Here is a 13,868-nt window from a genome sequence, read left to right as displayed (position 1 = left end):
TCTCCCAAGCCTTTCTTTGTGCCCACTTCCCACAGAGAGCTGCCCACCCAACACAGGCTCATTTCATTCTAACTGCAGTGTGAAGATATGGCCTGAAGCACTAGTTCTTGGGTCTCTACTTCTGCAATTTCTCATGTAGCTCTGGTATCATCGGGTATTTGTTTAGGAATAAAAAGAATTTTAAACCAAGAATTTTCCAAGGAATGAAGAGAATAGGGGATATTTCATAGATTTGCTAAAAGGATGAAATCGAAGCCCTGGTATTCAGGAAGTTATTATCCTAAAGCTGCTTCTTACTTGTTTTTTGATTTTCTCTGAGCAGGTTTCTAAAAAAGAACAAAGGGCCAAAAATGCCATGTGGATTGACTGTGGAATCCACGCCAGAGAGTGGATCTCTCCTGCTTTCTGCTTGTGGTTCGTGGGCTCTGTAAGTATTCACATTCTCTGAAAGCCCAGAGCTTCTCAGGATGTGGCCTCAGACCACTTGCAGTAGATTCAACTGGCCTGTTTATTAGATGCGTTTTCCTAGGTCACCTCCTAGAATTCTCAGCTTGAAATCTCTGGGGGTGAGACTTGGGAATCTACAATGATCTCATGCTTCTTAGGTGACTTTCATGCATATTGAGAACCATGAATTTAAGCATTTAAATTACCCTAAAGATTATCTGCCTTATCTTTTCTACATTTCCAGCTGGTACTAAACACTGGCTTCCCCAGTGGCTCAGATGGTAAAGGATCTGCCTGAAATGTGAGAGGCCTGGGTTCGATCCCTGGGTTGGGAAGGTCCCCTGGAGAAGGGCATGGCAACCCACTCCAGTATTCTTGCCTGGAGAATCCTCGTGGACAGTGGAGCTGGTGAGTTACAGTCCATGGGGTCACAAAGAGTTGGACACGACTGAGTGACTAAGCACACAAACACTGGAGGGCTTCCCCGGTGGCTAATATGGTAAAAGAATCGGCCTGTAATGCAGGACACCTGGGTTTGATCCCTCGGTTGAGAAGATCACCTGGAGAAGAGAATGTCTACCCACTTCAGTATTCTTGCCCAAAGAATTCCATGGACAGAGAGAGCCTGGCAGGGTACAGTCCATGGGGTCGCAACTAGTTGGACATGACTGAGTAACTAACACACTTTTCAAACACTGCAACATAATTAAGAAATAGTATCAGGAAATGGCAACCCACTCCAGTATTCTTGCCTAGAAAATCCCATGGACAGAGGAGCCTGGAAGCATACAGTCCATGGGGTTGCAAAGAGTTGGACGTGACTGAGCGACTGAGCATACACACCTGCAGTTGTAATACATTTACTAACTAAAAGAAAGAACTGAAGCAATTGTCTAAATTGAGTCCCAATTAATTTTTTTCTTTTGCTTTGAATTATCCAGGTATCTTTTGCCATATTCTGCTCTTAGAAATTGAACATAAAGTACCCCATTGCAGAGCAGATTATATATTTTTTCCATATATTGTAGTAGGTACTTTTGTCCCTAAAGAAGGCCTTGTAATAAAAAAAATCCATGTATGAGACAAAGAGTATGTCATAATAGTAAAAATTATAATGACTGTAAATCTATATAACAAATGAAAACAGTAAAAGTCACTTTTCTGTTCCCTATAACTATATTTTTTGGCCCACTTAATCAGTGCTCAACATCCGCTTCCTGCATTGGAAATTTAAATTAATGTTGCAGGTTTAAACTGAAATACAACTCTGGGGTCCAGAGAGGACTTAAACAGTACCTACTATTGGGTTAAATAGGTTCTTACCATTGGATAAGGTCTAAATTATTCATCCACACACTAAGACTTGGATAGCTCTTTGTTGTATTTTTAATGGTCATGAGCACGATAGCTTATTTCAGAATCTTCCATTCAAAATGTCTTATATGCTTTTATGTACAGATTTATTCTTTGTCGAATGGTTATTGGTTAACTTATTGGCAGGCATTGTTATTCTTGTCTAGGATTATAAGAAAGACAAAGCTTCAGTGTCCCCCAGGCAAAGAGAGCTGAGCGATCGTCTGTCACGGGATGGGAATTAGTCAAGCCTTTATCTCCTGCCCTCTAATTGCTCACTCGCTCTTGTGCTCTCTCCTCTGCCACCCTTGCTCCTCATCTTTATTCTTGTTTTTTGCTTTTTTAACTGCAAGACAGTGGTTTCAGTTATATTACTTATCTTTCTGGTGAATCATTCCATCAACGAACATTTATGTGTTGTCTTTGTATGTCAGACATTATTTCTGTAGCGATCATCCTCACTGAGTGATTCATTCACTAGATATAGAACCATAACTGTAAATATATTTATAGATTACTGTGAAAACTCATCAGAAAACATATGCTTGGAGAGCTCCGTGATACACAGATTAAATTCATAGTAAAGAATTAGATTCATGAACATGTTCAACTTAGTTGAAAATGTTATTTTTAAAAATCATGTCTTTCAACACAGTTAAAATACACCAAGTCAGAATTTTAAGGCTTATAGAGAGAGATTACATGACTTCAGGATCATGATTAAATATCTAGATGGCATACTTTTGAAGTATAAATAACTGGATAAATGGCAGATATGAAAATATTTTTATAAATAACAACATCATTCACAAAGTTAATTAAGAATATTGATTTCGCCCTGGTAGCTCAGATGGTAAAGCATCTGCCTACAATGCAGGAGACCTGGGTTCAATCCCTGGGTCGGGAAGATCCCCTGGAGAAGGAAATGGCAACCCACTCCAGTACCTTTGCCTGGAAAATTCCATGGATGGAGGAGCCTGGTAGGCTTCAGTCCATGGGATTGCAAAGATTTGGACACGACTGAGCAACTTCACTGGTTCACTATCCCTCCTTGTTTTATATTTTATTTATTTTAGGTAGGATTTTTTCAGCGAAATATATGACTTTATCCATTTGGTTTTTATTTATTTAAAAATATTTTGATTATGTATTTATTTGGCTGCGTTGGGTCTTAGTCGCTGCACTTGGAATCTTAAGTTTTGGTGTGCAGGATTTTTTTTTTTTTTCTTTTCAGTTGTGGCAGGTCAACTCTTAGTTGCAGCATGTGGAATCTAGTTTCCTAGCCAGGGATCAAACCTGGGCCCCCTACATTTAAAGTGTAGAGTCTTGGTTGGTGGACAACTAGGGAAGCCCCTCCAACCACTTTTTCTTATTGAAGCATAGTTGGTTTACAATGTTGTGTTAGTTTCAGGTACACAGAAAAGTGAATCAGTTTTATATACTTTTTTTCAGATTATTTTCCCTTATAGATTATTAGAAAATATTGAGTATAGTTTCCTGTGCTATACAGTAGATCTTTGTTATCTATTTTATATATAGTAGTGTTCAGAGAAGGCAATGGTACTCCACTCCAGTACTCTTGCCTGGAAAATCCCATGGATGGAGGAGCCTGGTAGTCTGCAGTCCACGGGGTCGCTAAGAGTCGGACACAACTGAGCGACTTCACTTTCACTTTTCACTTTCATGCATTGGAGAAGGAAATGGCAACCCACTCCAGTGTTCTTGCCTGGAGAATCCCAGGGACGGGGAAGCCTGGTGGGCTGCCATCTATGGGGTCGTACAGAGTCGGACACGACTGAAGAGACTTAGCAGCAGCAGCAGCAGCAGCAGCAGTGTGTATATGTTAATCCCAAACTGCTAATTTGTTCCTCCCCCACTTCCCATTTGGTAACCATTAGTTTATTTTCTATGTCTCTGTATGTAACCCTACCTTTAATCCCCACATGCCTGAAGGAAACACAGGTTGCCCCATTACCAAGTTCCCTTGGCCAATCAGAAAAATACCCCAGGTCCTGAGGATCCTGAAACGTTACCTGACTAATCCATTCAGGTCATCCTTCCACTGGGGCCCACATCTCCACTTACAGGCGTTAAGAAGTCTCCTCATTGCAGTTTCTCTCTACTCTCCCTTTCCTCATCCGTTCCTCTGAGGTCCTGGTTTCATTCTGTTGTTGCTCCACAGATTGTCACCGATTCCCACTTGCTCTGGACTGTCATCTTCTTTAATCGAAGACCTGAAGAGGCTCTCCATCAGTCCAGATGGTGCCTTTGTGCATAATCAAAAGGGGGCATGCACTGCTGAAACAATCATCTCCCCATATGCCAAAAAAAAAAAAAGAATCTGGACTCCTATCTCACACCATATGCAAATATTGACTAAAAGTGGATCAGACACCTAAGTTTAAAAGCTACAATTACAAAAATCTTAGAAGAAAATTTAGAAGTAGTGAATCTTTGTAATTTTGGATTAGGCAACGAACTATTAGATCTGACACCAAGAGCATAGCAACCAAAGAAAAAAGAGATAAATGAGACTCTATCAAAATTTGGGAGAATGGCATAAAAACCTTTCTGCTTTTCAAAGGACACTATCCAGAAAGCTAAAAGACAACTCACAAAATGGGAGAAAATCTTTGCAAATTATAGATGATGAGGGACTCATATCCAAAATATATAAATAAATTTAACAAATAAACAATGCAAAGATAAATAATCTAGTTTTTAAATGGGCAAAATATCTGAAAAGACAATTCTCAGAGAAGATATACAAATAGTCAATAAGCATATGAAAAGATGCTCAACAGCATTAGTCATTAGGGAAATGTGAGTCAAAACCACAGAGATACATACCACTTCCTACCCAATGAAGTGAAGTGAAGTAAAAGTCGCTCAGTTGTGTCCAACTCTTTGCGACTTCATGGACCATACAGTCCATGGAATTCTCCAGGCCAGAATACTGGAGTGGGTAGCTGTTCCCTTCTCCAGGGGATCTTCCCAACCCACGGATTGAACCCAGGCCTCCTCCATTGCAGGCGGATTCTTTACCAGCTGAGCCACAAGGGAAGCCCTCCTACCCAATAGGATGACAAAAATTTTTAAATAGCAAATAACAAATATTGGTAAGAGTGTGGAAAAACTGGAACTCTTATCCATTGCTGTTGGGATCATAAAATGGTGCAACCATGTTAGAAAACAGTTTGACAGTTCCTCGAAAGTTTGAGCATAGAGTTTCCATTTGACCCAGCAATTCCGCTCAGGTATATAGCCAAGAGACTTGAACACATATGTTTACAAATGTTCATAGCAACAGTATTCATAAGTCCCAAACTGGAAACAGGGACTTCCCTGGCAGTCCAGTGCTTAAGAGTCCATGCTTCTAAAGCAGGGGGCACCATTCAATCCCTGGTTGGGGAAATAAGATCCCATATGCTGCATGCTGCAGCCAAAAAATTGAAAAAAAAAAAAAAGTGGAAACAATCCAAATGTCCATCAGTTTATGAGTGGACAAATAAAATGTGGCATATCCTTATAATGGAATACCATTCAGCAACGAGAAGGAATGAAGTACTGATTCAGGCTATAACATGGATGAATCTTGAAAACATTTTGCTAAGTGATAGAAGTCAGACAGAAAAGGCCATATATTTGATTATTCCACTTACATGAAAGGTCTAGAATGGGCAAATGCACAGAGACAGAAAGTTGATTAATGGTTGCCAGAGGCTGGGGGAAGAGAAGGGAGAAAGGGGTAACTCCTAAGGGAGTTTTTTGTATTGATGGGGATTGTGAGAGCTGGACTGTAAAGAAGGCAGAATGCCAAAGAATTGATGATTTAGAACTGTGGTGCTGGAGAAGACTCCTGAAAGTCCCTCGGACAGCAAGGAGATCAAACCAGTCAATAAGATTGGGGAGATCAAGGGAGATCAACCTGAATATTCACTGGAAGGACTGATGCTGAAGCTGAAGTTCCGGTATTTTGGTCATCTGATGCGGACAGAGTACTCACTGGAAAAATCCCTAATGCTGGGAAAGATTAAGGGCAGAAGGAGAAGAGGGCATCAGAGGATGAGATGGCTGGACAGCATCACCGATGTAATGATCATGAACTTGGGCAAACTCTGGTAGATGGTGAGGGACAGGGAGGTCTGGCGTGCTGCCGTCCATGGGGTCACAGAGTCGGACACGACTGGGTGACCGAACAACAGCAACATTGATGGGGGTGGTGATGAAAATATTGTATAATTGGACAGCGGTGATGGTTGCTTAATTCTGTGAAATATAAAACCCGCTGAACTATGCACTTTAAAATGCTGAATTTTCCGGTATATGAATAATGTCTCAATAAATTGCTAAAAAATAATAGGTCCCCCTTCCTCTGGGATTCCAGCTGCAGCCCCACATGATGCTGTATTTCAGCTCTCACTCACCCTTTCTGTTTGGAGCCCTGCTTATTAAACAAATTTCCGGGCTAATATTTGATCTTCTCTCAGAGACTAACTTTTTGCTGAAAGACTTCCATCCAACCATTGCTAAAGTAGGAAGGAAATAAGGAGAATGAAAAAGACAAAGAAACTGACCATGACATACCTATTAAAAGTCCAGCAATCGCTGTAGAAATAAAAATGATACTTTCTCATTTTAAAGAAAATAAGATCTCCCAATTTTTTTCTGATAATGAATGCGACATTATTATTGAAAAAAATGACTCTAACATAAATTTACTGATTTATAGCATAAAAATGATTTCACTAGTTGCTCAACTACTTAAAGTATTACTTCTTTCGTTCTATAAAATTGCTTCCTTTTCATTAAGCTTTTCTTTCTGACCTATAGTGGGCCAAAAATTAACTTGTACTTTTTCTTTCCTTTCTCCCATATTTAGTAAGCGGTTCAGTTCAGTTCAGTTCAGTCACTCAGTCGTGTCCGACTCCTTGCGACCCGATGAATCTCAGCATGCCAGGCCTCCCTATCCATCACCATCTCCCGGAGTTCACTCAAACTCACACCCATCGAGTTGGTGATGCCATCCAGCCATCTCATCCTCTGTCGGCCCCTTCTCCTCCTGCCCCCAATCCCTCCCAGCATCAGAGTCTTTTCCAATGAGTCAACTCTTGGCATGAGGTGGAGTTTCAGCTTTAGCATCATTCCTTGCAAAGAACACCCAGGATTGATCTCCTTCAGAATGGACTGGTTGGATCTCCTTGCAGTCCAAGGGACTCTCAAGAATCCTCTCCAACACCACAGTTCAAAAGCATCAATTCTTCTGTGCTCAGCCTTCTTCACAGTCCAACTCTCACATCCATTACATGACCACTGGAAAAACCACAGCCTTGACTAGACGGACCTTTGTTGGCAAAGTAATGTCTCTGCTTTTCAATATGCTATCTAGGTTGGTTATAACTTTTCTTCCAAGGAGTAAGTGTCTTTTAATTTTATGGCTGCAATCACCATCTGCAGTGATTTTTGAGCCCAAGAAAATAAAGTCTGACACTGTTTCCCCATCTATTTCCCATGAAGTGATGGGACCAGATGCCATGATCTTCGTTTTCTGAATGTTGAGCTTTAAGCCAACTTTTTCCCTCTCCTCTTTCACTTTCATCAAGAGGCTTTTTAGTTCCTCTTCACTTTCTGCCATAAGGGTGGTGTCATCTGCATATCTGAGGTTATTAATATTTCTCCCATATCTGAGGTTATTAATATTTCTCCCGGGAATCTTGATTCCAGCTTGTGCTTCTTCCAGTCCAGCGTTTCTCATGATGTACTCTGCATATAAGTTAAATAAGTAGGGTGACAATATACAGCCTTGACATACTCCTTTCCCTATTTGGAAGTAGTCTGTTGTTCCATGTCCAGTTCTAACTGTTGCTTCCTGACCTGCATATAGGTTTCTCAAGAGGCAGGTCAGGTGGTCTGGTATTCCCATCTCTTTCAGAATTTTCCACAGTTTATTGTGATCCACACAGTCAAAGTCTTTGGCGTAGTCAATAAAACAGAAATAGATGTTTTTCTGGAACTCTCTTGCTTTTTAGATGATTACCTATGGCAAATAATATAAATTTGACTATTATGGTTGTTCTAGGGAGATAAGGATATAGTATTTTAAATATTTAAAGAAAAATGGTAACATTTAGCTATAGCAAATGTAAGATTTAGAAGACATTTTTCTTGGATATTAGCCCCTTATTGATCATATCATTTGCAAATATTTTCTCACATTCAGTAGGTTGTCTTCTTATTTTGTTGATGGTTTCCTTTGTGGGTGTATGTGAACCTGTATTATACACCTGTAACTTATATAAAATTGTACAGCAAATATACTTCAATTTTTTAAAAAGACATTTTTCTTCTATCAATAATGAAAAATGTTTCTTAACAAACTCTTTTGAGTAAGTTTAAATCAGCAAAAAATTGTGAACTAATTCACGAATTTAAATGTAGCAATGTAACCACAAATGAAGAATTCATGCCAAAGCTTTGTTGTTGTTTAGTCACTAAGTTGTGTTCGACTCTTTTGGGACCCCATGGACTGTAGCCCACCAGGCTCTTCTGTCCATGTGATTTCCCAGGCAAGAATACTAAAGTAGGCTGCCATACCCTTCTCCAGGGGATCTTCTCAGCCCAGTCATCTAACGCTCCTGCGTCTCCTGCATTAGCCATGCAGGTTCTTTACCTCTAAGTCACCAGATGAAGTCATTTAACTACCTGAAATTTGTCTTTGTGGTTCTCCTGCATCTATAGTCAGTCATTTGGGGATTAACTTCTTAGTCACTGGAATGTGGATGTCCTTGGATCATGTGAAAATATGCGACCCTAGCTGGGTATGAATCTAAAGCACAGAAGAGCAGTGTCAGATAATGTCTGATAGGAAACTCATAATCAGTACCTAGGAAAAGCTACCACCTACTTTAAAGCCAAATGACTGAATGCTTGGGAAATACACTCAATTCTAGCAAACATTTAGCTCACGACTTATAAGACAATGCAGAAAATATTATCTAGACATGTCTGGGAATGAGACAAGGTTAGTTTAAGTGGTGACTGATACAGATTATTATAAAAAGAGTAGAAATATATCTAGGTTTTGTTTCCTTAAATCTTTGTGGTGGGCTTTATGTATTAATAAAGAATTCTGTTTCTTGAAGGAAGTTTTAGAAAACATACAGTTCTGTCTTCTGACTCCATTAAATAGGAGGACCAGTTGTCCCATGTCCAGGACATTCACCATCACTTGTCAGCGTAGTCAGAGAAGGCAATGGCACCCCACTCCAGTACTCTTGCCTGGAAAATCCCATGGACAGAGGAGCCTGGTAGGCTGCAGTCCATGGGGTCGCTAAGAGTCGGACACGACTGAGTGACTTAGTAGTAGTAGTAGTCAGCATAGTACCCTAAGTCTAGACTTTCCAAAAAATTAAGACTCTTCCTGAAAGTTAAATCTGCAAATCTAAATGTCAAATTAAAAAAAAAAACAAACAACCATAGACCAAGTTTAGTGGATGTTAGCTAGATGGATATTAACTAGACTTATTGCGGTGATTCCTTCACTATATATACAAATATTGAATCATTAGGTAATACACCTAAACCTAATATAGTTGACCCTTAAACATGCAGTGGTTAGGCGCACCCACCCTCCATACACTCAAAAATCCTCACATAAGTTTATGTGTGTTTATAAGTAGACCCTCCATCTGTGCACAGTTCTGCCTATGTGAATTCAATGAACTGCAGATCGTGTAGTTCTCTAGTACTTAATATTGAAAAAAAAGTCTACAAGTGGACCCACACAGTTCAAACCTGTGTTGTTCCAGGATTATGTGTCAATTATATCTCAATTAAAAAAAAGAAACAGTCTAAGTTTAGAAGGAGGTAAATGATACGTTATCAAATATACTTGGTTTAATCCGTAGGTAACTTATTACTACGGGAAAGAAAAGATGCATACCAATCTTCTGAAGCACATGGATTTCTATATTATGCCAGTGGTTAATGTGGATGGTTATGACTACACATGGAAAAAGGTAGGTGAAGGCAAAGAAAACAAAACACACTCCTTTAGAGCATACAGGATACACAGACAGAATTATTCATAGAATCCTGGATCCCAGCATAATGGTTTTATTATGAAAAAAAATTGTTTAATTCATTATGGGAAAGTTCAAACATATATGAGTGGAAATAATTGTATGGTAAACTCTGATGTGCTTATCACACAGCCAATCAATTCATGGCCAATCTTTTTTCACCTGTATCCCCAACTCCCTTCTATCTTACCCATATCCTTTTGAAGCAAATCTCAGATATCATTTCATCAATGAATATTTCAGGATGCATCTAACTGAGGTTTTAAAAAATAGCAATACAATTATACCTAAAAGTGAACAATAATTATTTACTATCATAAAATTTCTAATCAGTATTTAAATTTCCTATCATACCACAGCTTTTTAAAAATGTTCATTTCCTTGGTGCAGGATCCAAATAAGGTTGATATATTGTGATTGCTTTATAACCTTTATTTTTATTTTAATCCATAGATTCTCTCCCCATATCTCTTTTTCTCTATTTCCCTGCAACTTGTTTCACTGAAGAAGAGAGTTTCCTGCCTGGATTTACTCATCGTGTTGCCGTGTTGTAGTTTAACACATTCCTTTGTCCTCTGTATTTTCTGAAACTTGATATTTGGATTCTGGAAGATTAATAAGATGTAGGTTTGGCTTTTTTGGCAAGGCTACTTCATCGTAATGGGGTGTTTTCCCAGCAAGAGTGGCGCAGGTCTGGTTTTATCTCTTTTTTGATGTTAGCCGCCTTGATACATGGTGCCCCCATCCGTTCATTCTTACTAGTTGTTTGGATGGTATTTTGATTTATAAAAATCATGAATTGCAAGAATTAGAACGGCATTCTAATGGAATGTGCATCAGAACAGAATTGCACGCTAATCAATGTGCAAATTTAATCCTAGTACGCTTTAACTCAATCATGAACATATGTAGGAGTATATTGGTCAGTCTTGTCTACACTGGAAACCGTTTTAATCCAACAGCATCATGATTCACGTAAAATTACTCAAGCAATATGAAGTACGGCCCTTTCTACTTTAATGAGGAGCACATAAAACTCTGGCCTGTACACTTCTGCAAACTTCTTGCTTGAGTTTATTAATAGGTGTGTGTGTGTCCAAGTGCAGGCATATAAAAACTTCAATTTCCTGACTTGTGAATGTTGGTTGAAATAAATTAATTCTTGTGTGTAAAAAAAAAAGAAAAAGAGTACATTGTAAAGAACTAAACTCTAATAATAATTTTTTATTAAAAAAATTTTTAATTATAAAAACAGTCAAACATATATGAAAAACATACTTGAATAGCACATTTGAACACTCAGGGGAATGGGCATAATTGCTGTGATTAGAAACATAAGGAATTATACAGGAATTATTTTATGTAGTGGTTAATTTAAGCAGAAGAGACAGGAATGGTGAAGGAGATTGATGAAAAATCTCAGGGAAGCTGAATACTGTGAACAAAAGTTTTTAGGTAGGAATGAGCAAACCCTGAACTAAGTAAATGGGAAATACCTTGTATAGTATCTAACATAAAATTGGAGTTCAATAAATGGTCACATTTATGGATTGCTATTACAATAAATGTATGCCTTCACTGGACTCCCAGTGGAGTTCAGCCACGCTTTAGATAGTCTTACTCTGCAACCGTCCTTTGTATCTTAACTCTGCCAACTAACTCCTGAAGTATGAGAACCCAGTTTCCTCAGAGCAGCTGTTGCTGCCAGACTCACAGGCCTGGGGTTGGAAACAGACCGGGAGGCTGGGCAGAAGGGTCGGTGGAATAGGGGAAGGGTGCCATGGCATCCGGGAGGCTGGGCAGAAGGGTTGGTGGAATAGGGGGAAGGGTGCCATGGCATCCCAACCCGGAACTCAAACAAAGTCTATGCAACTGTTTACAAGACTAAATTCCCAGATTACTCCAAGAACCCAATGGGCTATTTTTGCTTTACATTTAGAAACCGGAGTTGAATCACTACAATCACAGGCACCACCAAACTAGAGGTATTTTCACATCTCTGCTTCCTGTAGGTTTTAAGTGAATGTTGGATTCAATCTAAAAAGAGCGCTGAAACTCATGATTCAACAACATTGTATTATCATCATCAAACTTGCTAAAAGACTTGATCTTAATCGTTTTCACCACAAAAAAGAGAGAATTAATGTGACAGGTTAGAAGTGCTAATTATCCCAATAGTAGTAATCATAATATGTAAATAAATCAAATGAACATGTTGAACATCTTTAATTTATACAATGTTGTATGTCAAATACATTTCAATTAAAAAAAAAAGAAACTCATGACTCATAGTTTTGAGTTGAAACACCAAGTTATTTTACTTTTCTTAGAACGACAGAAGATAGAAAATGGCAATGCATAAAATTAAAGGGAACGAGACCTAACAAGAAGGCCAGTAAGCAGCCTACAAAAACCAGCTGACATTTTTTTTTTTTGGTAGGTCAAAGCTCATCAAATATCACCATTTCATTTGATTCAAGTTTGAGTGAACCCAATTAAGACCTGAATAGAACAGGGGCCATGCAAGAAGTACTGTGAAGACAGTGACCGGTGAAGAGATGGGGTTAAAGGAGAGAAACACAACGCTGGCCACTTTGTCATCAAAAGTGGCGTCTTTTCTAAACCACAAACATGGGTGCTCTGGTAATCTGTGTTTTGTTTATTTAGGATCGAATGTGGAGAAAGAATCGTTCTTTACATGAAAAAAATGCTTGTGTCGGAACAGACCTGAACAGGAACTTTGCCTCCAAACACTGGTGTGGTAGGTTGTTTGCTTAAACTCTAGCAACATCTCTTCATTTAAAAGGCAATATTCCTAAAAACCCATTGCTGCTGCTGCTGCTGCTAAGTCACTTTAGTCGTGTTCGACTCTGTGCGACCCCAGAGACAGAAGCCCACCGGATTCCCCCATCCCTGGGATTCTCCAGGCAAGAACACTAGAGTGGGTTGCCATTTCCTTCTCCAATGCATGAAAGTGAAAAGTGAAAGTGAAGTCACTCAGTTGTGTCCGACTCTTTGCAACCCCATGGACTACAGCCTACCATTAATTCAAGCTAATTAGAGGGGAGGACTATCTGAATCAGGAAATAATTGAAATAAGAAACTTTTTGCTTAATGCAATGATGTGAAGGTTGGCTAAAATCAGCAGAACATCCTTAACCTGTGCTCCCTGTTTTAATAGCCATGTCTTTAAAAGAAGCCAGTTGGACCAGTTCTGTAAGGTTCTTTCTAGCTTCAAAGTTCTAAAATTCTTTTTCTCTAGAATCATAAGGGATTGACCGCTAAATTTCCTACTTTCATAAACAAATAGCTTTCATTATGGGGATATCAAAGACAAGAGCTGGATAGGTACCTCTCGTTTTCAATTGTTTAGGAAAATATTTACTTCTATAGTGTTGCAAAACCTTTGTTTGTTTGTTTGGCTTGTGAAATCTTAGTTTTCCCGACGAGGACTAGGGATCAGACCTGTACCCCCTGCAGTGGAAGTGCAGAGTCCTAACCATTGGATGGCCAGGGAAGTCCCCAAACATTTTGTGTTCCCTCTTACCATTCACTTTCTTAAGTTCTTTCTTTCATGAATATCATAAACAGAAACTTGTGTTCAGCACAGTAGGAATTCCTTGTTCCTTGATTCAAATGAGTTACAGTACTCAGTGAACACTGACTTGGGCTTTCAAGGATATTGTCTGCTCTCAGGGAGGTAGGTGTTAGTTCGCCCACCCTCCAAGGATATTTCATAGTTGCTACATTTGGGAAACAACTACAAAGCTAAACAATGAGCTGGAGTCATCTATATTTTTGAAAGTGGGAGCATGTGGCTCTATGAGGACACCATAGAGGGAGCAAAGCTGTTGAAGCCACGCAAATAGCCTCTTCTTCCCATTCCTTTACCGTACGCAGTCATAGCCACATGATCCTCTGTATTTCCTTTAGAAAAGAAGTGCTGCCTGCTAAGCTGCTTCAGTCGTGTCTGACTCTCTGCAACCT

At 39.2% G+C, this 13,868-nt stretch overlaps 1 protein-coding gene across 2 annotated transcripts in view; it reads left to right on the top strand.

Moving 5' to 3' along the window:
* CPB2 (carboxypeptidase B2) overlaps positions 1 to 13,868 on the top strand; it is a 58,512-nt gene that overhangs the window by 28,387 nt on the left and 16,257 nt on the right. For both annotated transcript variants that reach the window (XM_086328945.1, XM_086328946.1), the window contains 3 exons: positions 323 to 427; positions 9,708 to 9,818; positions 12,549 to 12,642. In XM_086328945.1, coding sequence (XP_086185071.1) covers positions 323 to 427; positions 9,708 to 9,818; positions 12,549 to 12,642 — 310 coding nt within the window. The remainder of the gene's footprint in view (positions 1 to 322; positions 428 to 9,707; positions 9,819 to 12,548; positions 12,643 to 13,868) is intronic.

The sequence above is a fragment of the Bos grunniens genome, chromosome 12, assembly GCF_055505025.1.
Source record: "Bos grunniens cultivar Pamir isolate PY7600 chromosome 12, Bosgru_T2T1.0, whole genome shotgun sequence".
Lineage (NCBI taxonomy): Eukaryota > Metazoa > Chordata > Mammalia > Artiodactyla > Bovidae > Bos > Bos grunniens.
Note: the sequence above shows the minus strand (reverse complement) of the source record. Positions and strands in the feature narration are given on the sequence as shown.